The sequence below is a fragment of the Cavia porcellus genome, unplaced genomic scaffold (genome assembly GCF_034190915.1).
Source record: "Cavia porcellus strain 051 isolate PalLab524CR breed Dunkin Hartley unplaced genomic scaffold, mCavPor4.1 scaffold_8, whole genome shotgun sequence".
Taxonomy (NCBI): domain Eukaryota; kingdom Metazoa; phylum Chordata; class Mammalia; order Rodentia; family Caviidae; genus Cavia; species Cavia porcellus.
The window spans coordinates 35,237,723-35,265,592 of NW_026947491.1; the positions used below are offsets into that span (position 1 = coordinate 35,237,723).

Below are 27,870 nucleotides of genomic sequence, written 5' to 3' on the forward strand. Positions count from 1 at the left end.
GCGGGGCCTTTCAGGTTAGTCCCGCCCACTCCCGGTGGCCCCGCCCCACTCGCGTGCTTCCTGTTGATCTGGTCTCCAAACCTTGGCCCTGCCGCCGGCGCCCCGCCCGCCTTGCGCCGGGGTCGCCTCAGGTGAGGTACCCGTGCCTCCTGCAGCGAAAGTTTTCCCAGGTTCGCGGCGCCTTCCGGCTTCTGCTCCAGGGTTGTCTCCCGGCGTTGCGGAACCTAAATCGCCCTACTATCAGGTTGAGAAACATCAGAAAAGAAGTGAGTTGCCTAAGTTCTCTAAGGTTAAAGTCTTGGGTGGGTCCTTGGGAACCAGAAAGTTGGTTTTGGTCTGATGAATCTGAAGCCCGCAGGGGCGTCTGCCAGCGGTTCTGTAGCTCAGAGGGACCTTCTTTCAGGGTGTAGGCTTCCAGCGTGTGTTCCTCATTCTGCAGGGGCGATCCACTCCGGAGAACCCGGAAGCGAGGCCGGAGCGCAGCATATATGTTTGTTACCTGGAAAGCCGTCGGAGTTTGAAGTAACTTTTCTCTCTGGCCTCCAGCCTTCAGGGAATTAGAAAGTGGGGAAGCCTGTTGTAGGGTCAGGTGAGTGCTTTAGCAGATAGAAGTTGCGAAGCAAAAGAGGAAACAAAAGGACAAAGAACAAACCCGAAGGATGCCCTTTTAGCCATTTTGGAATCAGAACTATTAGATAATGCTTCAAAACTGTGTCTGCCCAAGGAATTTTAAAAGAAAGGGATATTAAAATCTGACTTCCCTTCCTGGAAATAATTCTTGAAAAAGAGTGTTGGAAAGTTCAGATTTCTTTTATTCACCTGTTTTCATGCTCCAATTCATGGACAGTTTGGTTTCTACCTATTCAAACTACACTCTTGATCCTCCAGGCCTAACTTTGCTTTCCAGTTTTCACTCATTACATGCCAGGAAACTTCAAGTCAACAGCCTCAGTACTGTTTTCTTCCTCTGTTAATCAGCAACAGGATGCTGTTGACTCTGTTTCAGAATAACTAGCATCCTGGAATTTATGGTCCTTTGCTATGCTACCCCTCTGGTCGAAGCCACGAGCACCTCCTATCTGGATTATTGATACGCTCCTAATTGGTCTCTTCTCTTCAAACTTTTCTGGCCTTACTCCAGCGTCCTCTAGTGTCAGCAGTTTTCAAACACGAAAAAAAGACTGATTGCACCCCTCTCAAAACTTCCAGAGTCTCACAGCCAGGAATATAGCTCAGTTGTACAAGCCCATGCCTGGCAAGCATGAGTTTATCAGTTTGATGCCCAGTACAACATGGAGAGACAGGGACCCTTTTCGTCTGTGCTGCTGTCTATTCTGCAGTCTTACTGGCTTTTTCCTCTTCATTTCTACCCTTGATTTACTGGCTCTGGTCACAGTTGACTATGATGCACCCAGACCCATCCATGTACACCACTAATTCCAGTACTCCGTAGTTGAGGCCAGAGGATCATGATGAGTTCAAGGCCAACCTTAAATACACAATGAAATCTTGTCTCAAAAAAACCAAAATAATAAAGTAAATAATTGTAATAACATTCCATAAAATAATTGTTCCTTTTTTGTATGAATTATTGTAACAAGATTAGACCTTTCACACTTGCTAATTTTTATTCAAAAAGTAATTCGGATCTCTGTTTTTCAGATAAATAAACCAAGATCCAGAGAAATTGATAGTATCCCTGGTTACAGTTGGCTATAATACCCAGGCCCATGCAGCCTCAAAATTCATCTTCTCTCTATCCTTGTATAGTTCCTTCCTTTGATCAGAGAGCTAACAAAGCACAATCTTAAAACTTAATTCGTTTGACAAGAATGCTTTGAACACCTATGTGGGCATAGTGCTTGCCTGTTTGAAAACAGGCATACGAGTGGAAAGACACTGGACATTTGAGTGAGATTGGAAAGCAAACACTGATTTTAGTATAATTTTCAAGTGCCACCTCACCTTGTATGCTTTTCTGAGTTGTCTTATTTGAAGATATGGTTTTTATTCATCATAAAAATTAATGGTATGAGAGAAACATCATGGAAGATACTTATTTACTCACTTATCACCTATACCCTGTTCCATTTTTATTAATCTTAAATGTATCAAAGTAAATCTTAAACTTTGAAAAAGCTGACATTTTTTAGTTAGTCTACATAGTCTGTTTTACTGAAAATTAAGAAAAGCAGAGTGAAACAAAATCATGATAAAAGATCATCTTCAAAAGATGATTACCCTTGCTGGAGCTGGAGCTCACTGGTAGAGTGCCTAGCATGTAGAAGGCCCAGGGTTCAGTCCTCAGCATTACACACACACACACACACACACAGTTAATATTGTGGTTTATGTTCCTCCAAATACATGGTTGGGAATGGTATATGAATATGTTTAAGATTAAATTTTAAGTTCTGAAATTTGGGCCTGGTGTGGTGGTACACACCTGTAATTCCAGCACTAGAGGCAGAGGCAGGGGAATCATTGAGCGTTTGAGGCACACTGGGGCTACAAAGTGAGCTCAAGGCCATCCTAAACTGAATAGTGAGACCCTGTCTCAAACACACACACATACACACAAAAATTCTGGAATTTGGAACTTCTGAGCATATATGTGGAACAGTTTTCAAATGATTCTTTTTTTTTTTTTTTTTTTTTGTCTTTTTCCTTTTTATCAGTACCGGGAATCGAACTCACGACTGCCTGCTTGCAAGGCAGGCGCTTATGCTGCTGAGCTAAATCCCCAGCCCCCATGTGGAACGGTTTTCAAAAGCCTTTCCTTTTCCTGGTATTCCTACACCATCACCTCTTCTAGAAGTCTGGGTGCCAAGAGCTATACACTTTATCCCTGGCCCTAACATAGCCTTTTCAAACACTCAGTTCTCTACATTTCAACATGGTTTTTAGGATTAATAAGTAGTTCTTCCTTTAACAGCTTTGTCAGTCACACTGTACTGTCACAGTAGAGAAAATCTGGATAAGTAAGGAGAAATAACTTGAAGAAAGCATCTGCAAAATCTAAGTAGATAGGATTTCTCTTTAAAAACGATCAGACTTTCATTCAACACATATTTTTTGTGTGGTCTCTGACGTGAGACCTGTCCAGGAGAGCACACTGTCTGGCAGAGAAGGCAAACCCATAAACAGTAAAATATATTAATTGTTATAAAAGAAGGTCAGGAAGCCAATAGTGCTTTTTGAGTTGGCCTTGGAAGGGTAAAAGGCATTTAATAGCTGAGCCATGAGATGCTTGGGGCAGTTGTTTTACTTTACCCTAGATGACTTCATATTCTCTTTCATAGAGAAAATAACCCTGATTGAGAACTCTCCATTTCCTTCAAATATATCTGTACTGAGACCTTGTTGCTTCTCTGGATTCAGAAGGGTTCTCCTGTTTGAGAGTGATCCTTTCACCTGTACTCTATTCACTGTCTCATCTGTATCATCAACTAGCTTAAGCCTTCAATTCTTACCCCTATAGTTCTACAAGTATGTCTAGGGTGGCTGGGACTCTTTCAGGGGAGTCATAAAATGAATTTCCATATGAGTAGAAGATTCATTGAGTACAGCAGATTTTAATGTGCTATATTCATTGATAACAACTTTAGATCCTAACAGGTAACTTCAGCTTACCTGTTAGAAAATTGTTCTTTAATTGAACACTTATGGGAAAATGGATGTACCTTGAGAACACACTCATTAGTGAAATTAATAAGACATACATACATGTGTAAATATTGTATTGTTTCACTAGTGTGACAAGCTGAAAGAAAAAAAACATGTATGTATATGTATATAAAAATAGTTAAGATAATTATACTGCTGAGTTCTCTGAGTTTGCTGAAGAGAAAGTTTTGTGCTGGTATTGTTCAGACAATTGAATATAGATGTACTGTGCTCTGGGTGAATGATTTGGGGAGGACAATGTGCAGTGTGTATACTATTGTTGCTGTCTGGTTGACATGCTTTGAAATTTTGTTATAGCTGCTTCTTCTGCTGCTGCTTCTCTTCTTCTTCTTCTTCTTTTCATTTTATCCATGAACAAAATGGATTTGAACAAAAAAGGAAATTATTCCTTATCAACTTATAGTATCAGAGAAACATAACAACTACTTCGTGAAAAAACTCTTTAAAAACTCCGTTTTCCAACCATGTATCTGTGTGAAGCTGTACTTTATTCAGATGCATCAAGTAAGATAACATGTTGCAGTGGATTGAATACAGATCCGATGTGAGAATGCAACCATCTTCCATTAAGCACTAAAGAGATCTGTGAAACTGTAAAATAATGACACTTTTCTATTTCTTTGGAATACAAAACTATCTTTACTAAAATATATATGCCAACATGCATATTTATTGTTAGTTTTAAATGAATTAAGTAATCTTTAAATTTCTTAGTTTTTTTCTTAGTTTCTATTATAATGACCATTGGTAAATATTGCTGAAATAAACAAAAGCCCTATAGTGTCCATAGTAATTTTTAAGAGTGTAAAGGGTCTTCAGATAAAATATGAGAGTTACTATCTTCCCTCTTTCTGTGCCTCATCTCCTTACCTCTCTCTCTCTCCTTTTGTTACCATCTCTCCAGAGCCATTTTGTAAAATCTGTTTTTTTCTTACTGTTAAACTACAACTTTTTGTTTGTTTGTATTTGGTTTTGGTTTTTTGAGACAGGATCTTACTGAGAGCCCTGAACTCATGATAATCCTCTTGCCCTCAGCCTTCCTAACGCCAGTATTACAGATGTGTGCCACCAGGCCCTATCCTCACTAGAATTGTTTTTATTTTATTTTGTAAGTGGTAAAATACAACAGAACAAGACAGAATAAAGCCAAGTAAGATCGTATAGTGAAATTGGTACAGAACTTCACAGCAGGTTACCGGGATAATAGTAATACGTATCACAGTATATTTTGTTATCTTTATAATAGTTGTTCTTTCAATCATGTATATCAAAATAAGATGAAATACAGAACATTATAGAACTTATCAAAACAGAGTATTGAATAGACAGTACCATTAATCAGAATAGAGCAAAACAGTAATAAAAATATTTGCCTTCAAAGAGATGGTAGAAGGAAGTCCCCCTTATTTGCTATTGTCAACCTCCCAGGAGACACTCAGATTTCTAACGGGGCGGGGGAGACACAGAAAAGGAGGTTAGGGGAAGTGGGATGTTTGACTCTAGTCCGTGCATTAGTAGGTTCACTCCTACTTAGCAGGGAGGCAGGCTTGCTTGTTGGTTTCACAGCGTCCTAAGTTCCAACATGGCCGTGGATCTCAGGAGCTGCTGGTGGTTCCCCCCCCCCCCCAGTCTGCCAGAGCATCACCGCTTACCAGGGAGGGGAGGTGCTTGCTTGGCTTCCCAGTGTCCTAAGTTCCAACATGGCACAGATCTCAGGAGCTGCTGCTGGTTTTCCACTAGAATCGTTTTTAAATCAACACTGGACTTTTTGTTTCCCACATTTAAAATACCCATTAGTACTTCTTTGACCTCTGGGAGTCTTTTTTGCTAACTTGTCCCCTAAGCTAGAAATCTCTGATATGCTACTTACCTTTGTGAGTTAATGCTTTTTAAATTCTTTTTACCTAATCCCTTCCCGTTCTATACTTTCCAAGTAGGCATCTTCACTTTCACTTGCTGCCTCAACTTTATGTGCATATGTGCTCTCAGTTCCCATATAGGATTTACGCAGAGTAAGCTGAAAACTTAGTGCCAAGCCCGGCCTTGTATACATCCGCTTGGTGCCAGGTCCTCTGAGTGGCGCCAGAATCAGGCCTTTTGCAAACCCAGTAATCATCTTTATTTTTCCCTCACTCTCTCTCTCTTCTAACTCTGATCCCATGAAATTGTTTTGATATGGCCTCCTAAGCTTTCTAACCCTTTTCTTCTCCGTCCTCTAACTCTACTTTTTTTTTTTTTTTTTTTTTTTTTTTTTGACTCTCACTTCTGCTCATCTAGATAACTGCAAAAGTTTCCAAACTGGTCTTGCCTTGATATACAGCTCTTCTACTTTTTATCCAGAGGAATCCAGCAAATCAAATAAGATCAAGTGACACTTCCTTAAAATGTCTGACATGGCTGCCCTGTAGTTTTTAGTACAATGTAAATTAAACTCTGTCTTAACACATGAGGTGCATCATTAGTTAGCCTTGGGGCCGCTGCAGTCTCATTTCTTCTCCGTTCACACAGGAATCTTGTGGCTAGCACCGCAGCCGTCATAGCCTCTTTGCCTGAGCCCCACCCACGTTGTTCCCACCTTTTCCCATGTTGTTTGCTGTGCCTGGAATTTCCACTTGAGTTTTTGGTCATTCCCTTTCCCTCATTCTTTTAACTTCTTAGTCTACTGTATCTGTCGTGATATACTGTGCCTAATTCTGAACTCTTCTTGGTGCATCTTCTCTGCATCCCCTAATGTCCTAAATGTATCTCTTGTGATGTTTGTCACTCGTTTTAATTGTCTCCACTGATAGATTGAGCAACTTGAGAACAAAAAATTTTTCCTGCTTTCCCATTGATGAGTATAAAACACAGATAAATATGTTCACTGAATATACAAATGACTGAAAGAAAACGAATGTTTCTTCTAAAAAAAAGAGTGCCATGGACAGTGCACCAGGTTATAGAAGCAGGGACACATGCATAAATTTTGGAGTCAGAAGTGAGTTTGAGTTCTAGATCTTTCAATTACTACCTTTGCAAAATAGAGAAGACAAAATTGTCTTAGTCATTGATAGGACTAAGTAAATTATATAAATCGCTTCGTAGGGTACTGGGCAATAAGTTATTCCTTCCTAAAATAAATACTTAACATCAGTATAATGAATAAAATGAGCTTGGCCTCTGAACTTATGGTGCTTAAAAATTCACTGGAGGAGACAGACAGCAAATAAACAACTAAATACATAATTTCAAATACATCGTGCAATTATGAAAGATAATTAGATGGTGGGCACATGCGTATCTTCTGGGGTGTGGTAGTCAAGGAAGACCAAAAGAAGCAAATACCAACATAGAAATCTGGAGTGTACAGAGATCTTGCTTTTTACTGTTTTATATCATAACTCCAAAAATTAATCATATTGTATTTTAAAAATAAAAATACATAGAGAAGCAGAAATTGAAGGAGGGATATCAGCGTCCATTTGTCTTAATTAATTAGAAGAAAAGGTTACTACCTGCTGAGAATAAGGGATGGAGAGTACAAGTAAAAGCCACTCAGAGAGGTAAAAGTGTGCAATATTCATTAAGGAAGAAGAGACAAGTAAAAGGACAGCAGCAGTGCTGGGGCCCAGTGAACAAGGTATTACAAATTGTGTTCATGCTGCTCTCAGTTATCTATTTCTATTTCTCTACAGCAGTATTCAGCAGCTTTGTTTTACAAGTCAGATTGTGAGATTTATCTCTGCGTGCAGCCCTCCAGGGTAGAGTAATAGAAGAAAAGATGAGTAAGAAAATAAAGGTTCTTTCTGCAGAGCAGCTGAAGTGGTGAACCATAGGTTTTAGGTTAGAAGGAAGTGAATTGCCGTCAGGCAGATCTCATGGACTCAGAAAGTGTGGAGAGTCAGAAGAGGAGCTTCGTACCAATTCTGTGGTGGAATAAATCTTGTAATGCTATGTAAGCTATTTCATGACTTTCATTTTATTTTTATCAAACAATACTGCATACGTTTTTAATACTAAATAAGTACCTATTGAGAAAAATATTTTAAATTTAAAAACATTTGATTCCTGAACATGTCAAAGGAATTTTCAGATAAAGTAAACTTTTTGCTTCTTTGTATTAATGTCACTTGAAAAGTATGAGTGTCAGAACAAAGTCCTTCAATGTTTATCGATATTTATTGGTGAAAAAAGAAAGGAAACCCGGAGGACAATTAGATGGCTTCATTTCAATTTGGGTTTCTCCTTAGGACATCACCTAGATGACTAGGAGTGTTCCCACGTATAGTCATTTGCCAGTATTTTATACAGTATCCAAGCTATATATAAGCTTACATGTAGCACTTTAAAAGCTACTGTAAATTTTTAATGAAAATTTTTCATATTTCAGGACTAGAAGATGAACAAACCTATAACACCATCAACATATGTGCGCTGCCTCAATGTTGGCCTAATTAGGAAGCTGTCAGATTTTATTGATCCTCAAGAAGGGTGGAAGAAACTGGCTGTTGCTATTAAAAAACCATCTGGTGATGATAGATACAACCAGTTTCACATAAGGTAACATAAAGAGTTTTTTCATTTTAAATTCTTATATCACAAGAATGATGAAGGTATGAGTACTGTCTAATGTTAAAGTTTAGAAAGTGAACCTTTCTACTGTGGAAATGATAGCAGTCTAATTTGTTTCTCTTTGCTTGTTTAATATTGTGATTTTGCAGTGAAGTTTACGAGTTAGAGTCCAGATTCGCATGATTGTTCTTGTTCTCTGTCAAGCGAAAGGCAGTTTGTTCTGCTTTAGACTTTGCACTTCCACACTGAAGGACCATGACAGTGTTACAAGAATCGAGTGAAATTCTGGAGCCTAAATTTCTAAGTGTAAATCTCTAATGCACATTTGACAATATCCTTTGGAAGTTCTTCAAATTGATGTTTTATGATTATTGCTTGTAAGTATACATGTCTACGAACAGACTTGTTAGATCTTGGCCAGAAATTTTTAACACTGTCTGGATAATTTTCACTCTTTCTCTCTAACCAACCATCTCTGCTTGATTTAGTGAAAAACATAAAGATTTTATTTTTGTCAATCATTGGAGTTAAAACTTACATCAAAATTTGTCTGATAAGGAGAAGAAAGAAAAAGTGTTTTTTCTTCTTTACAGCTGTAACCTAATAAAGAACCTAAAGTTTTGGCTCTCTTATTAGTCCTTCCAGAAAATGTTACTGTATATGAAAGGTAAACATCTTAAATTACTTGGTAGAACCTCAGATTTAAAACTTGAAAGCCAGGAGTTGCAGCAGTAGTGTGAGGAAGGGAAAAAAAGTTTTTCTTTGTAAAATAATGCCAGCAGATAATATTAGAATAATGGTAGATTGAGGAAGTAGCCAATTTTCAATCAGTAGTGAATAACTGGTTCATACAGAGCTTATCAGTGGGCCTAAAATATTGCTGATGAACAGGGTATGCAAATGATTTTAAGTATTATTCACAATTCTTGTGAGTTATGAAATGTGAAGTTTCTTTTATAGTGAAGAAATGTGAGATCCACCTCTTTAACTAAATGATCAGACTTAGTGTCACCACTAATATGTAATGCTAGTTTGTGCCTCTGTATATAATACAGTGGGAAGATGATATTGTCTTCTGTATAGTATTCTTAACAAAAATTTCAATCTGAATTTAATCATGAGAAAGTAGTTGGGTAAATATCAACAGTAGGAAGGGAGAGGGGGAAGAAGGGACAGAGAAAAGGAGAGAAGGTGAAAATAGGTGAAGGTTAAATGACTTTATTGTATTATGCTTCCAACTTTCCTGCAAATTTGAAATTTTTTCAAATAAAAAATTAGGGGGTTGGTGATTTAGCTCAGTGGCATAAGTGCCTTCCTGACAAGTGCAAGGTTGCAAGTTCGATTTCGATCCCTGATACCAAAAACAAAAATCAATTAAAAAAATTTGGAGGAAAAACAGTTCAAGCTATGTTGGTCAAGTCCCTGAGTGTTACTTTTAAAAGAAAAATAGAAGGATGAAAGAATCTGTTTTTCCTTCAATTAAGTATAGTTAAGATCAAAGGAATAATTCCCTAAGTTTACTTATGTTGGTTAAGCCAGCTAATTTATTAAAGATGTTGTAGCTAACAGTTAATAAGTCAAATAGAAAATAATACAGCTAAATAAATTGAAAACACATTCTTATGTCAAGAGAGATCTGAATTTGGATCTCTACTTGGAATCGCCTTATTGGATATGTGTGTCTACCAGCACCTGCCCGCCCCTCTGCCCTGCCAAGCTTGGCTCTCTCATTAGTAAATTAGTATGATAATCTAAGTATTTTTACAGGATTTTGTATATGTGCATCCTGCAGATCACTGCATAAAGATGAAGTGCCCAGCAAAGATTAACTTTTGTTATTATCTCGAGTGTTGTTTTTCCTTTTACCAGTTGTTTCTGTCTCATTGTGACTCTTGCTAGTTCTGCTGTCCCTTGCTTTAATATTATAGAAAGTACTATGAACAGCACAGGGACAGAAGGAATTCATTCTGTTTTCGTATGAACTCATTTTTATATTAATTTCGTTTCTCTGTTACTTGATTTTAAGGAGATTTGAAGCCTTAATTCAAACTGGAAAAAGTCCCACTTCTGAACTACTGTTTGACTGGGGTACCACAAACTGCACAGTTGGTGATCTTGTGGATATTTTGATCCAAAATGAGTTTTTTGCTCCTGCGAGCCTTTTGCTGCCAGGTAAACTGGGTGTGATCAGGGTGTCACCATTTAGGGTAGAGCTGGGGATATAGCTCAGCAGCACAAGTGCTTGCCCAGCAAGTTCAAGGTCCTGAGTTCAATTCTTCAAAAATTTCAAATGTTTAGTGTAGGACGATAAAAGGGAGAAATAGTAGTTTCTTCTTACTGTTATTTTATTTTATTTTTTTTTTTCCGTAGACAAATGTGATACTTGAGTCCCTTTACTCTTTCAGCCCTTCCCAACTTTTCAGCAGCACCCAAGATAAAAGGACTCTGCTGCTGAGGTGGTAGAAGCTTCATAATGGAATCTGATGCATCATTAATGTCAGATGGCTTGGACCCAGGAGGAAGTTTAGATAGATATAAACCTCAGATGTGTAGTGTAGACTAGAAGAAAGAAGTTACTGTTTTGAGCTCTTTTTTTCCACCTTCAACTTCCATACTCACAGGACTCTGATCATGATTTCTTTATATTACATTCTGGTATGTTAGAGTCTAGTTAATGTAGTTAATTTGTCTTCTTCATAACCTTAATTTTTTCCTCTTGATGTCATTTACACCAGTGATTCCCAGCCTGTATTGTACATAAGAATCATTCAATGTTCTTGTTAAACATGTAGATTGCCAGGCTTCCTCCTACACTATTGAACTAGGATTGCAGAATTAGGTTCAAGCACTATGTTCTTAAACAAATATTTCATTGCTTATTACGCAGGTAGTTCATGAACCACTTTTTGTGAATGTTGCCTAATCCTCTACCCATCTTCATCACAACGGATACATTTTTACTAGACAGATTTTTCTGTTTTCTGTTTGTGTTGTGAGACTGTAGGGCAAGCCTATGAAAATAGAAATGTTGTTAAATGGATAGATTTCTTGGTTTAACTTTTTCACAGACACTTTTTCCTATGTGAAGACAACTTAGTATTTTATTCAATTTGGCAGATGCTGTTCCCAAACCTGTTAACACTTTACCATCTAAAGAAACTGTAACAATTCAGCAGGAACACCTGTCTGTCTATGAAAAAAGTAGTACACCTGTGACACCTGTACAGATTCTTGACCAAAACTGTATCCCACCTGGTTCCTCAGGTCCAGAAAATAGAAGTTTAGAAGTTAGTGATACATGTAAGTACCACTTTTAGTGCTTTCTTCTAGTAGGTTTATCATTAATATAATCACTGTTATAAAGTAAATTTTTGTTGGTTTTAAGTCATTTAGCAATCAGGAACACACTGGCAGTGGCTCTTGTGGAGTTTTTCCTCTTAATTTATGAAGTACTATTTTCATTATAATCATCAGCAATTAGAAGCAATAGGGCATGCAGACAACCCAGAAACTAAGAAAAAATAAGTAAATGTTTCTATAGCTTACAAGGGTCATTTTTTAAAAAAGAAAATATGTGACTAGAGTTTGGATGAATGGAGTAGATTCACCAGTGTCTCATTAGCATTTTGGGTGGGTGATTCCATAAGAATTTGGTTTATGATATGACCAAACGAAATTCTCATGTCAAAGTCACAATCTGTATTTTAAAGATGGTTTTACTCTCTTCTGTTTTGCCTTATCCAAAGTTATATTTGCAGATAGTTACATGCATTTGTATGAAGTCCTCAAAGTGAGAAAGTATCAGAATTATTATAACCAATTTCTTTTTTATTTAAAAATTTTTTCCTTATTTTATTGACATAGGTTTTCATTGTTTTTCATTTTATGAATTGAAGAGTGTCACAAATAACTTTGACGAACGACCTATTTCTCTTGGTGGCAGTAAAATGGGAGAGGGAGGATTTGGAGTTGTGTATAAAGGCTATGTGAACAACACTACTGTGGCTGTAAAGAAGCTTGCAGCAGTAAGTTATGTTTCCAGGAATAAAAGAGTTGTTTCCTAATTTGCAATGTAAGCTCTGATGTATTTTGGGATGTACTTTCTTTAAACACTATACTAAGCTGGTGGTCCTTTTTTTTTTTTTTTTGTCTTTTTCATTTTTATCCGTACCAGTGATCGAACTCACAACTGCCTGCTTGCAAGGCAGGCGCTTATGCCGCTGAGCTAAATCCCCAGCCCCAAGCTGGTGGTTCTTAACATTTAAAAATCTGTTGAGTGCTCTGAACTCCATCCTAGAAAAGTGCAGTTATGCACACTTACATAGGATCATGTAATTTTGAGAGATTTACAATAACAAAGTTGAGAAGATCTCTACACAGTGCCTTGGTTCAAACAAAATTAAATGATAGAAGTACTAAGAAAAGTTTATGTAAGTATTTGCATTACTTTTCTCATTTGGAAATGAAGTTTGGAAAATACACATTAAGAGATCAAAACATTTTGTCTGTCTTTTATCCCATTCTGTGGAGCTTTTCCTTTATACTTAATGATTTGTATATTGTAAGCCTATTGTTATATTGCAAGTCTGTTATTATATTGTAAACCTGTAAGCCACTTTTTTTCATAGATGTTGCAAATACTTTTGCAGATTTTGATTTTCTTTTTGTATTCAAATTTGCTTGTCTTCTACTACATAGATTTTTCTTCCTAAAAAAATTTCTGTACAATGAAGTCTTATGTTACTTTATTTTGTTCCCACAACAATTCAGTGAGTTTTGTATTTTTTTCCAGTCACTGACAAACTGTGGAACTTGAATGAATCCTTGATAATTCTAGATCCTTATTAGATGAATATAATACCTTACTATTTTGAATAAAGCATTTCAATTTTCTTTCTTGCAAGTACCCTTTCAGTTTTAGGAATCTTGGGATTATTGTGTTGCATAATGTTTCATGATGCTTTTTTCAGATGGTTGATATTAGCACTGAAGAACTAAAACAACAGTTTGATCAAGAAATAAAAGTAATGGCAAAGTAAGTATTAATTTTGCACTGTGGTATAAAGAAAAAGAATAAAACAAAGTGTAGAAACCTGGTTTCCTACACAAAATGAATCATGAACTAGTGATATTTGTAAATACAGATATATAAAACTTAAATGAAAGTATTTAGACTACTGACTTGGGCTCTTCAATTCTATGACTATATATACTCATATGTCTGTTAATAGCAGTCAATATTTTAAATCACAGTAATGTTACATGGAACTTCTGTTATCAACAATTGTGTGATTTGCTTCCAGAATTCATGAAAAATCAATTGTAGGGATACTAAAAAAGAAAAATCTATAGAATAACAGGTCCTTAGATAACATTTGTAAAGTAACTAGAGAAATATTATATGCACAGATGTTTAGAAGGCAGTGACCCACAATATTGAGATGTTAATCATCATCAAGAAGGGTAGAAAAATTGAATCAGGAAGTTTATTTTTGCAATGACAGTGATTTATATTTGAGTACACACAACATGCCGGACTTATGCTATGTATTTCCTATGTGTTTACTTATTTAATTGCCTCAACAACTTATATAACCTCTTCTATTAAACTGAGATTTAGAAATACTATATAACTTGCCTAAGGTCACATATCAGTAGTGTTAGAGATGAGATTGAAATCCAGATCTGATATCAGAGTTTGAGCTTTTGTTCTAAATCCCAATAGGATTTATCAAATTACATCCATGAGGCCTTTGCTGTAAGTCATTACTTGTAGTTATGTAACCTCAAGAAATAATTAATAGACTGGAATTTTTTTACCTCCATAAAAGTAAATGTACACTGTAAGATCAAAACATTTTTCAGAATTTGTGTTCCTTACATTTGCCAATTCTAAAAGCTTATTCAAGGTAGGTAATCTGGGAAAACAGGAAAACACCTTTTAAATAATAAAAACCATCTCTTGAATCCACTACTCAGAGATAACCTTAGGTTGATATGCTTGATTCAGGATATCTATATAGCATTTTCTCATGTCATTAAAAGTAGTTTGAAGTTTGAAAACATTTTAAATTATTTGCAACATTCTAATGTAGATGAAGATCATATTTTACTAACCTTACTATATTTTCTAACTTTCAGTATTGCAAATTAAAGTCCCTTAAAGATTTAAAACATTAAATACACTTCTGCTTGTTTCATCAAGTTGAAGTCCTAGGCAAAGGTTATTAGGTCAGAATGCATGAACTTTCAAAGACTTTTCAAATATATGTTCAAATTGCTTCATAGATATTAATTTACTGCTATGACTAATGTCAGCACCATGCACTTGCTAAGAATATGCTGTACCTCCGAACTGCTGCCTGAGGGCCAAACCATGCTAATTTATATTCTTTTCAGTAATGTATTACAGTTTCAAGCTTCACTACTATCTTATCACCACCGAATACAAGTTTTACCATTTTTTAATGAGTGCCAATCTCTGGACATGCAAAATAACCTTGAGCAAATTCCTTAATGCTCTGTCCATTAGTTTTTTCATCTGTAAAATGGGATATTAATTGTACCCTGTTGTGAAGATGAAATAAAGCAAAGCAGGTAAATTATCAAAGTACCTCATAGATAATACAAATTCAGAAAATATTAATGACTCATCTTTAAAATATGACAACTTGGTGGTAAATGGAGCACTTACTGCTTCAGTTTATATTTCTCAAAATATGTGTGTGGATAGAGGGAGTGCAATTTGGCAAAAAGTATTGCCAGAATTAGGTCATTTTTGAGTTAACACAACAAGTAAGTACTGGGTGGATCATTTGTCATGCACCAGGTATGTTTCTAGGCTCACAAAAACTTATTCATTTAATTCTTGTAGCATCCATGTGATATAATAGGTAATATTTTTCTGTACTGGGGGGATACAGGAGCAGAGCTCAGTAGGGTTGTTACCTGGACGGAGGTCATATATCCAAGAAGTAACAGAGATGGAGTTTGACTTTAGGGAATGTAAATACTGAGCCCTGGTATCCCACAGGTGCCTGCAGTTCTGTTATACTGCATCTCTCTTTAGTTTTAGTACTCTTGAATGTATTAAAAAACTTAAGTTGTAGATAATTAGATATGACTAAAGATCAGAGATGGGTGAACTTGATATGACTAAAGATATTTTGAACATGTTAGAGTATTCTAACATGTTGCAGAATTCTTGAAAGTATTATAAAAGTTTCAGGAGACTTTCTGGAATCATCTTTGTATAACCATTAAAATTTGTAGTGAGTAGAGATATAAGCTTTAGGCTAATTCTTAAGCAGACTGTTACAGGTTTCAAGATTTGAATCATTGAGTGTTGGCTATAAAATAGAGATTTTGCTTCTAAGGTTGACCAGTATTACTGAAAAAAGGACTGTTCACAGAAAATGATGAACAAGTACAGTAAGCATGTAGGCAGAAACATGTACCACATCATCAATGATCTATAATATTCCTTTTCTTTTTTCTCCTCTCAACTGAATAACTTTTAACCTACCAGTGAATACATATTCATGACGATAATTATGCATGTTAAATGATCTGTCACAGGTGTCAGCATGAAAACCTAGTAGAACTCCTTGGTTTTTCAAGTGATGGTGATGATCTCTGCTTGGTGTACGTTTACATGCCCAATGGTTCCTTGCTAGACAGGCTGTCTTGCTTGGTAAGATATTTTATTCATAAGATTGTTTAGCTTTCTGTTTCTATGTTGATATAGTAAAAGTTACTTTGCGGCAGGGTCATGTAAGCCACATTAAACTTAGTATGTTTCCTGTTTTGTGAACATTGACCATGTTTATGTAAACCTCTGGGATTGCCAGTCTCTTAGGTAAAAATTTAAAACACAAAACTACCATTCCAGCCTAGATTTTGAAGGTGCTTATTTATACTTTAGCCTTCAAATTATGAATGTTAACTCCTGTTTGGTCTCATTTAGAAATTATTTTTATCAAGTTAAAAAAAATTGCAATCCTAAATTCTTAGTGACAATATTGTTTTCAGTTGTTGCCTAGAAAAATACTCTTATATATTTTTCTACAGATCTTTTTTATCCTCTTTTTCTAAATTGGTTTGTTTCTTCATAAGGATGATACTCCCCCACTTTCTTGGCACATGAGATGCAAGATTGCTCAGGGTGCAGCTAATGGCATCAGTTTTTTACATGAAAACCATCATATTCATAGAGATATTAAAAGGTAAATGCTTCTGTGGAAAACCTTTTGGAAAGCCATCTTTAAAGAATAATTGCTCTCTTTTTATTTGCTGTTCACATACATATCTTAATTTAGAGCAGCTAGGCTTTTTTTCCTCATGACTTCATGAAAGTGCCTCTCCTTGTGGACGTTTATAATCCCCTTTATTGTAAACCTAGGGGCCTGTTGCCAGTAATTGTCCTCCTTGATTTTGATTTGCTTTTGGTTTTTTTGTTGGCTTTTTTGTCTGTGAAAATTTATTTCTTTCTTAGCTTCTGCATTATAACCATTTTCTGAATCATTGTCATCTGCTCTCAGTAGTACTTTCAGTTCTCAGACTATCCATGTAGTAGCATGACTAATGTTTGACATCACTCAAATCACAAAATAATAACAAAGTTTAGCATTAATGTAAAGAACAGTTCCCAGGGAAATGATACTTAAGCTGTGATCCAAACAATGAGTAGGAACTAGGTAGCCACAACTGGAGAATGATTATAGAAAAGGGGTAGAAGAACTTTCCAGGCAGAGAAACCATGTTTGTAAGACCATAGTGAAAGAGAATGTGGGACATGATTGGCTACAAGAAGCAAAATAAGGACTGGGAGTATAGCCACTGGCACAGGCGCCTGCCTGCAAGTCAAAGTCCTGAGTTTGATTCCCAATACCAAAAAAGAAAAGAGCAGAGAGGACAGGAGGGGAGGGCGGTGGAGAGGAGGGGAGGAAAGAAAGAAAAAAGAGAGAAGAAGTGAAATAAATGCAGTAAGAATGATGGGCAGAAAGTGAGACGGTGATGGAGGTGAGATAAACAGGAGGAAGATTTATCTGCGGGACCTGGTAGACCAAAGTGAGGATTTTAATTCACTGTAAGTATAATGAAATGCATTGAAACAGTAAAATGTGGCATCATACCTAAATTTTGAAAAGATCACATGGACTCTCGTATAGAGAACAGTCTGTGAGAAGAGATAGTTGGCTGTTACAGGCATTTTAGTGATGGCAGTCCGGTGCAGAGACTTGAGCAGCTTTGAGAGATTAAGATGGTGGGACATGCCAATAATTTGGCTATGGGGAAACATACCAGGAATGACTCCAGGAATTAGGGCATCCAAAATTACACTCTGGAATGAGATTGGCTTGAATCATTTACATAGAAAGAGGTAGGAGCAGAAAATGTGTATTTTCTTTCATACAGGTTATGTGTTAGTTTCTTTTAAGATTAAAAGTGGAAATGTTAGTGTGATATGCAAGAGCAGAAAGAAGTCTGAGATGAAGATATAAATATGTATATTACTTGTGTATGCTTGATAATTGAGTTATATAATTGTATTTACTTAAAGATTTAAAAAATTGCTCAAGATTAAGGCTGAATGAACCCTAAAACTTAATAGTGAAGTAGAAGAGAATAATCCAAAAAAGAAACCTAAGAAAGTATACATTCAGAAAGGTAACATAGGTAGCATAGAAAGAGATGAAGTGCTTCCACCACTAGATTAGTATCATAAAGGTCATTAATAGCTATGGAGATGCGTTTCTGCATAATAGTCGAATCAAAGGTAAGGTTTCAGTTGAGTACAAAATATGAGCTAGAAAACTGAGATTTGAGAAAAGAGATGTTTTCAAGACATTTGGCTACTGAAGTGGGATAACTAGAAATAGATGTGTCATTCCAGAAACATTTTTTAAAATGACAAAGATTATTGCATGCTTGTATATTTATGGGATGGATCTAGATAAGAGGAAAAGAATATAATAGAAGAGAGAGTGAGCTAAGACATAAAGAAAGGTTTCTGGAAATGTATGAAGGACCCCCAAGCTGTAGAAAAAATGAGATCCATCATTATTATCCTTGTATTAGTGGTATTTTTCAGGTTCTTTGCCTTAATGTCTTCTGTCCTTCTACATGTTCTTACTGAGTCAACATGAACTGCTACCAGTATGTGGGTGACTCTTCAATCTGTATCATTACCCCCAGTCTTGTATTTTCAGAATCCTATACCAAATCTCCTCACCTGGATGTCCCATGATGACCTTCAAGCTAGTACCTCAGAAATCAAATCCATCATCTCTTCATCTCAAAATGTTTTTTCCTGTATTTTCTTTCAAATAAAAAAAAAGTCACTGTTTACTCTATCACCCATACCTAAGACTTTCTTATTCTCTATTTCCCTTGTAAGGTTCTGTGTGTATTTAAGAGTTACACCTTCAGTATCTTTTGCTGGCTTCATTATAAACCTAGTCAACCTAAAACTAATCTGTACCCCTTCCTGTCTATTCTTTAGAACACTGCCAGGCTGTGGTCCTAGAAGTCAAGTTAGTCACATCAGTTACCTTCCATGAAAACTGCAGATAGTTTCCTGTTGCTCAGAGAGTTCAGATTCTCTCTAGGTTCTTGTTTCTTGACATTGTTCATATATACCGTATGCTTTTGTGTTATTTCATCACTGTGATCCATTTGCCTGATAGACCTTTTTCTCTCATCTACCTATCAACTTCTAACAGTCCTCAAGACCAAACCTGCTTCTCACCATTCCTTCAGTTTTCCATAGTTCTTCCAGGCACATGGGTTTTTTTTTTTTTTTTTTCAGCATTTTGTCTCTAATATTAACATCATGTAGTATTTAATAATTTTTGAAAATTATTCATAATGCATTTCTCACACACAGCATTCTAAGCTTTCCTCTCTATTTAGCTCTAAGCTTAAATACTACAATACATCTGGAGCTCAATAAGGTTTTATTGAATGTATAAATGATTGTGTATAATGAAAAAATTAAGATCTTTTAGCCATAATCTTCCCTTTTCATAAGATCCCAGATGGCACAGAGAAAAAAATAGTTCAAGGAAATGAATAATTGAGTTACTTTAATATGGTACTTTTGGCCTATTTTAAAAGCCAAACATTTAAAAAAAAAAGTACCATATGTTCTCAATCTTATGGATGAATAGACTACAACAGAGCAGAAAGAGAGAATAGTATAGGAAGTATAGAATGCTGGGAAGAGTAAAGGTGGAGAAATAGCAATAAGTTCATAGAGGTCACCAAAACACAGTTGGAGAGCAGAGAACACCTCTGTGTCTTTTTCAGACAGTAAGATGAATAAGTTAAAATAACTTAATGACATACTTGAAAATGATGAGAAGAGGCTAAAAATCTTAGCCCATAAAAATTATTAATGTTGGGGCTAGAGGTTTAGCTCAGCAGCATAAGTGCCTGCCTTGCAAGCAGGCAGTCGTGAGTTCGATCCCCAGTACCGATAAAAAGGAAAAAGACAAAAAAAAAAAAAAAAATTATTAATGTTTAGAAAGATAGAACTTGTTTTTGCCCTGATTCATTGTATACATACATTGTATACATATATTGAATTACCATAATGTAATCTATAATGTATATATATTATGTCTTAATAAAAATAAATAGTAAAATTTAAAAAGAAAAAGAATGGTATGTTTGGGCCAGGGCTGTAGCTCAGTGGTAAAGCACTTACATAATGTGCAGAAGGTCTTGAATTCAAATCCCACTAAAAAGAAAGAAGGAAGAAAGGAAAAGAAGGGAAAGTACAAGGAAAGAAGAAAGACAAAAAGAAAAATGATACTTTGGAAGACTGTAGGAAGTTGCCCAATAAGTTATTTGTAGAGTAATGGAAGTATTTCTCTTGTTTAGAAAGCTTTATTTCATTTTTTTACTTTTTTTTTTTCATTTTTACTCTTATAAATGTTCTTCAAGAAACAAAAAGGAAAACAATCATTTCTCTTTAGCACTAGTTTGAACTCTAGATTTATTTATACAAATTGTTGGCTTTTATAATAGTTACTATAAAATATACAATATAAATATATATAAAATGTGAAACATTTCTCCAAAATTTACATTTTTTCAGTGCAAATATCTTATTAGATAAAGACTTCACTGCCAAAATATCTGACTTTGGGCTTGCACGGGCTTCTGAGAAGCTTACCCAGACAGTCATGACTAGCAGGATTGTAGGCACGACAGCTTACATGGCACCGGAAGCTCTGCGAGGAGAAATAACACCCAAGTCTGACATCTACAGCTTTGGTGTGGTGAGTAACCTGTAGTAGCTACTGTTCTGCAGTTGTGAAATTCAAGTGGAATATTTCACTACACTTTTCTTGCTTAGCTCTCATATATGTATATATTTTTTTCACTTGAACCTCAAGTTATAGCAGAGAGTTTGTAAGAGCTCCACTGTATAAAAAATTTTAGCTAACCTTTGTAATTATTACAGAAATTACTTGTCACCTAACATCAAGAAATAGGATAAAGCTTAGATCAAAGCATAAAGTGATGTCATAAAATACATACTTTAATCTGATTTTTTAACATTTTCTGATCAAGCAGTCTATTCCAGAGCATTTTTAAGACAAAAGGATAGGTGTGGGTGCTTGGAAAAAATTGGGAATTTTTAAATTCATCTTATTGTTTTGTATCTGTTCCATGCATGGAAATTTGACTTTATTGCACTGTCAAGTAAAAGCACAATGTTACAGAATATACCTAATGTTTAAAAAAGAATGTTCTCCCAGAAGACAGAGGAAGTTATTCTTCTGAAAAGTCCCCTACAGGAGGGCCAGGATATAGCTCAGTGGCATAAGCGCCTTCCTGGCAAGTGCAAGATCCCGAGTTTGATTCCTGGTAAAAAAAAAAAAAGAAAGGAAAAGGATTGAGAGTTTCCAACATACATGCTGAATGGAACTGGTTTTTTAGCACATTGTAAACAGAAAAGAAAACTTTGTGGACATGACAGCTGCAAGGTGTGTGTGAAGGAAAGGCAGGGAGGGAAGCCCACAGCCCATGTTCTTCCGTGTTAATGCCTGGAAGCCACCACGTGTGCTGTTGCAGAAACTACACTGAGAGTTCATAATCAAGATGCAGCTTCCTGGGCTAAGGCTGTAACTTCTTTAAAAATCCCATATTTTGGTTTCTATATGTTGTCTTAAGTGTGGCATCCATGAATTCCTTTTTCTTTGTAGGTTTTATTGGAAATAATAACTGGACTTCCAGCTGTGGATGAAAAACGTGAACCTCAGTTATTAGTAAGTGCGAGATTCATGTTTTTCTAACGCTTCTCTTTTGCATTTATAGTTGTCATATTAGACAGATAAATTTGACATCTGGAGATGGTATTTTCCATCTGCAGTGTTTTCCACTGACAATATAGAATGCATATTATGGAAATATGGAAAGAGCATTAAATATTTCTGACCTCAGCTCAACCATGAAGTACTTGTGAACCCTAGAAAAGGCATATGTATGTATGTATATGTATTATGTATATTCTTTGTTCTCGTTTCTTCAAGTAAAATGAAACTAGAACTAAAGGATTTTTGAGGTCCACTCAGTTTGTTTTTGTTACTTTTTTTTGGTACCAGGAATCAAACTCAGGACCTTATGCTTGCCAAGCAAGTGCTATGCTGCTGAGCTATATTCCTGGCCCTATTTTTTTGTTACTTTTAGGGTGGTTACCAACAGCATTTTCATCTCAGAAACATACTAACAAAAAATCATGACTGCCTTTCAAATTTCTGTCACAATAGTATTGCTAGTAAAAGGTCTGTATTGCAGGGCCAGGGAGATAGCTTAGCACCACAGCACCAGCCTGGCAAGCACAAGGTCATGAGTTCCATTCCCGGTACCAAAAAAAAGTTCCCCATTCTACTTTGCAATACTTTGTGGAATTATCATAGAATACATTGCCTGATTTTTTTTTATAGTAGACATTTCATTGATAACGTATAAGCAAGATAACTGAATAATAAAATAATAGGAAACTTATGCCATGTCCTTTTTTTCCTATGTAGTAAATTTTGAAAACTTTGAGATTTTTATAAAATTAAAGATTTATGGAACTGTCTACTGTCATGCATAAATTTTTCTTAAAATTAGCTAAACACCTACACTGACTTTATAATTTTTGTGACCTGATGAGAAAAGAACCAATGCCACAAATCACAAATCTGGGTGGGTGAGGAATATATATACATATATATATATTCCATCAACATCTAATATATATATATTAGATTATGTCCTTGGAATTACGATTAGAAAGGTGTAATTTGCTCTGGTGCCATATTCTTCTGAGGAAACCGTAAATGCAATATCTATATGTAATAATTTTCATGTTCATTATAAATTGATATATTATAAAGCTTTCTATGCTATACTGCAAATTTAGTAGTGCTATATTACATAAAATATGCTTCACATTAGAGAATATGTATAGAAGTTAGTATTATAAAAAGTTAAATTTTTACGTGACACAATAAAAAGTAAAATTTCGTGTTAGAGAAATAAAATTCTTTGTCCTGTTGGTTACTGGAGGTCAGAAGAGAAGCCTAGGCTTGAAATGCGCTCTGTGTGTGTGTGTGTGTGTGTGTGTGTGTGTGTGCATGTGCACACATGCATATGTGTATGGCACTGAGGGTTAAATTGAAAGCTTTCACTGATTTGCTCAGGTAGAATTCAACCTTACAGTCTTTCTACTCAGCCTTCCAGAGTCTACTAGAATTACCCTGCAAGAGGTACCATTTTTCAACCATTCATATACAGACTTAGGCAGAGCATGGTATATATTGTATAATATTGAGAAAGTATATATATGAAAAATGTAAAACAATGCCAGGCATGATGGCACATGCCTAAAATCTCAGCACTCAGGAGGCTGAGGCAGGACGATCACTGTGAGTTCAAGGCCAGACTATACTACAAAGCAAGCCCCTGTCTAAAATAAAATAAAATAAAATGAAGCTACAGAGAAGACGGGGGAAAAAGAGGCAGGGAAGGCTAAAGGTGGCACCTCGTATTTCACTGTCTTACAGTTTGATTCTTAGGCCAGGCCTGCGTGGACAAAAAAACCCCTCAAAACTTTGACCTGAGTGAGTAGTGAAAAATATAGAATCTCTCACAGTGACAAGTTCTTCTTTTAGTGGTGAAGAATCATGAAGCTTCGGGGAGGATTATACTCTTTCCCCATTCTTAAAATTTGAACATGGTTTGACTACAAAGTAAGATTTTGATGCAAATATTGCTGAGAAGGGTCCCTTAATGAGCCTTTATATCATTGCATTTTGGCATTGCTCAAACACTTTCAAAGATTATTTTTTGGAAGGGTTTTTGGAATGTTTATTTGTACCTCTCAAATAATCTCTTTCTCAAATCCAAGCTTTATTAGTTGTCACGAGCTATCATTTTAAAAAAAAGTACAGGTCTGGGGATTTAGCTCAGCAGCACAGGCATCTGCCTGGCAAGCACAAGGTCATAAGTTTGATTCTCAGTATCAAAAAACAACAACAACAAAAGCACAAACTGGATGATGTAAAGTAACAGACATTTCTTATCTCAGAATTCAGGAAGCCAGAAGTCTGAAATCAAGGTGTCAGCAAACCAGGCCCCACTTGGGGTATAGGAGATAATCCCTCCTTGCTTCTTCCAGCTTCCAGCAGTGTTACTTGACTTCCAACCCCATCCCTCATCTCTGCTTTGTGGCCACTTAGTCTTCTCTATGACTTTCTTCCTCTGTCTCATATCCCGATGCTTGTCATTGGACTTAGTGACCATCTCCAGGGTGATCTTCTTGTAAGATGCTTAACTTCATCTACAAAACCCTGTTTTTCCTGATAAGATTATGTTCACAGGTTCCAGAAATTCATCTCATCCTGGTAATACTATATATCTCTCTCACAATCATTATTTTTTAGTATTATTATTACGGCCTTGCCTCCTTTTTCTTTTGACTTTTTGGGGGACACATAGGGGATTCCAAGTCCAAAAGCTTGTCAAGAATTAGGTCACCTTGTGCTACTGATGTGAACACATAAGCAATGAATTGATAACATAAATACAAAATTTAGATGGCAAAGGGTGAACATATTTAGAAGCAAAAATCAGTCTATTTATTTGTTTGTTTAAGATCTGTCCAATATGTCTTCAAGTCCTAATAAGATGATAAAAGAAGATAGTGAAATGAAAATACATGTTGCTAAAAAAAATAGACAAATTTAAATAAAGTTACAGTCCATTTTACTTTTATTTGAAACTTTTAACAAAATTTTAACATTCAATTTAAAGCTGGATATTAAAGAAGAAATTGAAGATGAAGAAAAGACAATTGAAGATTATGTGGATGTAAAGATGAAAGATGCTGATTCCACTTCAGTTGAAACTATGTACTTTGTTGCTAGTCAGTGTCTGCATGAAAAGAAAAATAAGAGACCAGACATTAAGAAGGTATCAAGTTTTATATTCATTTTAAAAATGAAGGGGATGGGGTTTATCCTTTTTCTCCTACACGTACATTTCAGAACAGCAGTATAATATGATTGTTTTGTTTCTTCTTGCTTTTTAAAAGGTTCAACAGCAGCTGCAAGAGATAACAAGTTCATCAGAATAGACTCATTTTTTGGTTTTTTTTTTTTTTTGGTATGGGGGACTGAGCTCACAACCTCATGTTTGCCAGGCAGGCACTTATGCCACTGAGCTAAATCCCCAGCTCATAATTTTTTATATTCAACTGTCAATACCATTTTTAAAAATACTTTTTTTCAAAGTATTCTTTATCTTTAACAAGGCAGCATGGGACAATGCAATGGTTATTAAAGCATATATTGCATCTCCAGCAAATTAAATGGAGTCATCCTATCAACATTTAGGTTTTTCTTAGTGTCAACCTGGGATTCACATTAATCCTAAGACATTTCTTCAAACATCAACAAGTACAATTAGAAAACTTGAATATTAGCTGGAAGAGCAGTGTGCTGTGGGTTGAAAGGCCCTGGTCTGAAGGCCAGCTAATGCCACTACTGCTGAAAACTTTGGGCAAACTCTTTTAATTTCTTGAACCTTGCTTTTTTCATCTATAACATTGGATTAATATCCACTGTATTTCTCAACATTCATGAAAATAAAGATGCAAAATATGCAAACATTTTGTAATTATTAAAGTGATGCAACATTTAAAAGTTTATAGACACAGTTACAAAATCATGTTGACACTATTTTCAACATTCACTATAAACCATACATCCCCTGATGAAATGCCAGTGTGATGTGGCCATTGTTTTGTATGACATAGCAAAGTTAGAGGAATTTTGCAGATGCAGGTAATGGCCCTCACCAGCTAAGTTTGAGTATCAAAAGGCAGTGTGTGGAATGGGCCTGGGAGGAGCAGGGCTAACCTGACAGAAAGTCAGAGTTTCCTGTGGCCTTGAAGAAGTGAATGCCCTGTTACGAGAGGACCACAACAGCCAAAACCTACAAAATCCTAGAGCAGATGAGAGCCACCCTGCAGCTGGCAGTCAGCAGGAAACAAGTGTGGCCTCAGGTGTTCGCCCCAAGGACCGAGGCTGAAATCACTGAGAAGAATATTGCAACTTTCTGATAACACCACAGGACCGACAACTGCATTGCCTTTGTACAAGATGCTCAGGATGAGACCTGTTTGAGCTATGCCACGACCTGTGCCATACTGAACTGTGAGATAATAAATGTCTTACATGAAGCAACTAAAGTTGTTGTGATTTATTATGCAGCATTGGAAAATACAGTGACTCCTCTGATGATTCTTCCATGATAATCCCATCCCATCATGCTTACAGTACACCAGGAGGTTTAGTGCATAGGCTTTTGCTTTTCCTCAGGCCCTGGTCTTTGGTAATCAGCTGTTTTACCACAGAGTAAAACACCTCCACTAGTATTGGCAAATACATTTTTTAAAACTATTTCTTCTAAGTGTAAATTTCTTAGTTGGTTTATATCATTTCAAAATGCCTATAGATTTAGGTAAGCAGAAGGAAGAAATTTACTAAGCCAGAATATTGACAATCTGTTGTGCGTGGAGGAATGCCCGGTGTCCGTATCTGTTTATTCATTTAGTAATCACTGTGTTGTTTTTCATTTCACATCCAGAACAAAAGTAGGTAAAGCAAAGCATAGCAGAAGATGAGCATCTTTTATAGTGTACTGTTGAGACCTTCCTAAATAGTCTGCTGGGAAATAAAGATAGAATATTTTTCCAGTGACCTGTATAAATTAAGTATGTGAGCAAACAAGAAATATTTGCTAGTTGGAAAAATAAAGCAGCAAATAAGATGATTCAGTTCAAATTGATTGCAACGGGAGCCAACACAATTTGAGACACTGTATGGTTTATAACACCTGATACTTATTTTAAACATATAATTTGATAACGAAATAAAGACATGTATGTAAAATAGCGTATTGACTTTAAGGATTCTGATCACACCGTATAAAAATTTTGAAAATAAACCTTTTGTTAATTTTGAAAATGTCACAGTATAACTTCAGACATGTTTCCAGTTCATCAAATAAAATGATACATTTATGAGATGTAGGCATAACTTCTCAGTTATCAGAATTGTGACCATTCTGATAACTAGATTGCATCTTTCTAGATAGTGTTTGTAAGGCCATACCTTAACACTTGAAGGCAATAATATAGTAAACTGAAGCTAACAAATCAAATGTTAAATACATGGTTTCTTCCGCTGGCCTGAAAGTTTCTTATGCACCACAGACCTCTAATCCTGTTGACTCTCTTGACTGAACAGCAAGCAGAATGATTGCTCTTGGCGGTTACTGGACAGGCCTAGTGCAAAAGTTCTGAAGAGAAATAACTTTCCTGCGAGACAGGCTTGCAGGGTCTATGGTGACTGCTGTATATGTAACTCCCTAATTTTTTAAAATACCAAAAAAAAATTTTTGTAAAGACATTTGACAGGGGGTTGATACTTTGATGTTGCTTCCAACAACTGATTGTGCAAACCAGTGAGCAGTGAGGGCATAGCTGAGAACCGCTAGCCTACCCAGTTTTCAGAAAGAGCAACCACATTTCTTTCTGTATTTTCTGATGTATGTGTGGATGAGCCAGTTAAACTTTAATTATCAGCTTCTCTTAATGTTCTATGAGAACCAAGCTGATATTAAAAATATTTCATTAATGTTTTTAATTATCTGGAATTGTGAACATTCTGATAACTAGGTTGCATCTTTTTAGATAGGGTTTCCATCTCTTTTAAAAGTTAAAAATTTAATGGACTGCATCCTAGTACCTTCCATAGTGACAGAACTTTTATTATAAGGAGACTCTAGCTTCAATCTCCAGCACAGAGAAACGGAGAGGAAGAAGAGGAGAAAAAAATAGAAATGCATACTGCCAACTATACTAACAAGAAAACTAAAACAAGCATTTGCTATTACAGATTGGTGAATAGCCATAAGAATAAGTTGAACCACGGCTGGAAAAAACTCTGCATCACTTCCCTATTTCTCTTTGGTCAGTCATTCTTCATGAGTCAGTGGAAAGAACATGCTGTCGTCACTGTGTTCCAGGAAGCACTGCCATACAAAGGTTCTTTTCAAGCCAAGGAA

General features: G+C 35.9%; 1 protein-coding gene across 4 annotated transcripts; it reads left to right on the forward strand.

Annotated features, from left to right (window-relative positions):
• Positions 1–69: 69 nt before the first annotated feature.
• Positions 70–25,990, forward strand: Irak4 (interleukin 1 receptor associated kinase 4). Of its 4 annotated transcripts, XM_063254590.1 has the most exons (13): positions 89–266; positions 440–589; positions 8,057–8,226; positions 10,265–10,410; positions 11,356–11,538; positions 12,103–12,263; positions 13,209–13,273; positions 15,817–15,931; positions 16,354–16,463; positions 20,342–20,525; positions 21,456–21,518; positions 24,553–24,711; positions 24,833–25,990. In XM_063254590.1, exons 3-13 carry the CDS (start codon positions 8,066–8,068, stop codon positions 24,872–24,874), a joined length of 1,389 nt encoding a protein of 462 aa, XP_063110660.1. In that variant the 5' UTR covers positions 89–266; positions 440–589; positions 8,057–8,065; the 3' UTR covers positions 24,875–25,990. The 4 variants fall into 4 exon arrangements, with proteins under 4 accessions (XP_005006592.2, XP_063110660.1, XP_063110661.1 ...); XM_005006535.4 differs by lacking the exon at positions 440–589 and having other exon boundaries at positions 70–266; XM_063254591.1 differs by lacking the exons at positions 89–266; positions 440–589 and adding an exon at positions 8,388–8,615.
• The last annotated feature ends 1,880 nt before the right edge of the window (positions 25,991–27,870 follow it).

Bases quoted from the DNA above. Each gene is read 5' to 3' on its own strand.
- Irak4 (XM_005006535.4), top strand. From the start codon at position 8,066: ATGAACAAACCTATAACACCATCAACATATGTGCGCTGCCTCAATGTT. The intron at 16,464-20,341 runs GTAAATGCTTCT...ACATTTTTTCAG, and splicing joins ATTCATAGAGATATTAAAAG to TGCAAATATCTTATTAGATA. The intron at 20,526-21,455 runs GTGAGTAACCTG...TTTTCTTTGTAG, and splicing joins ACATCTACAGCTTTGGTGTG to GTTTTATTGGAAATAATAAC.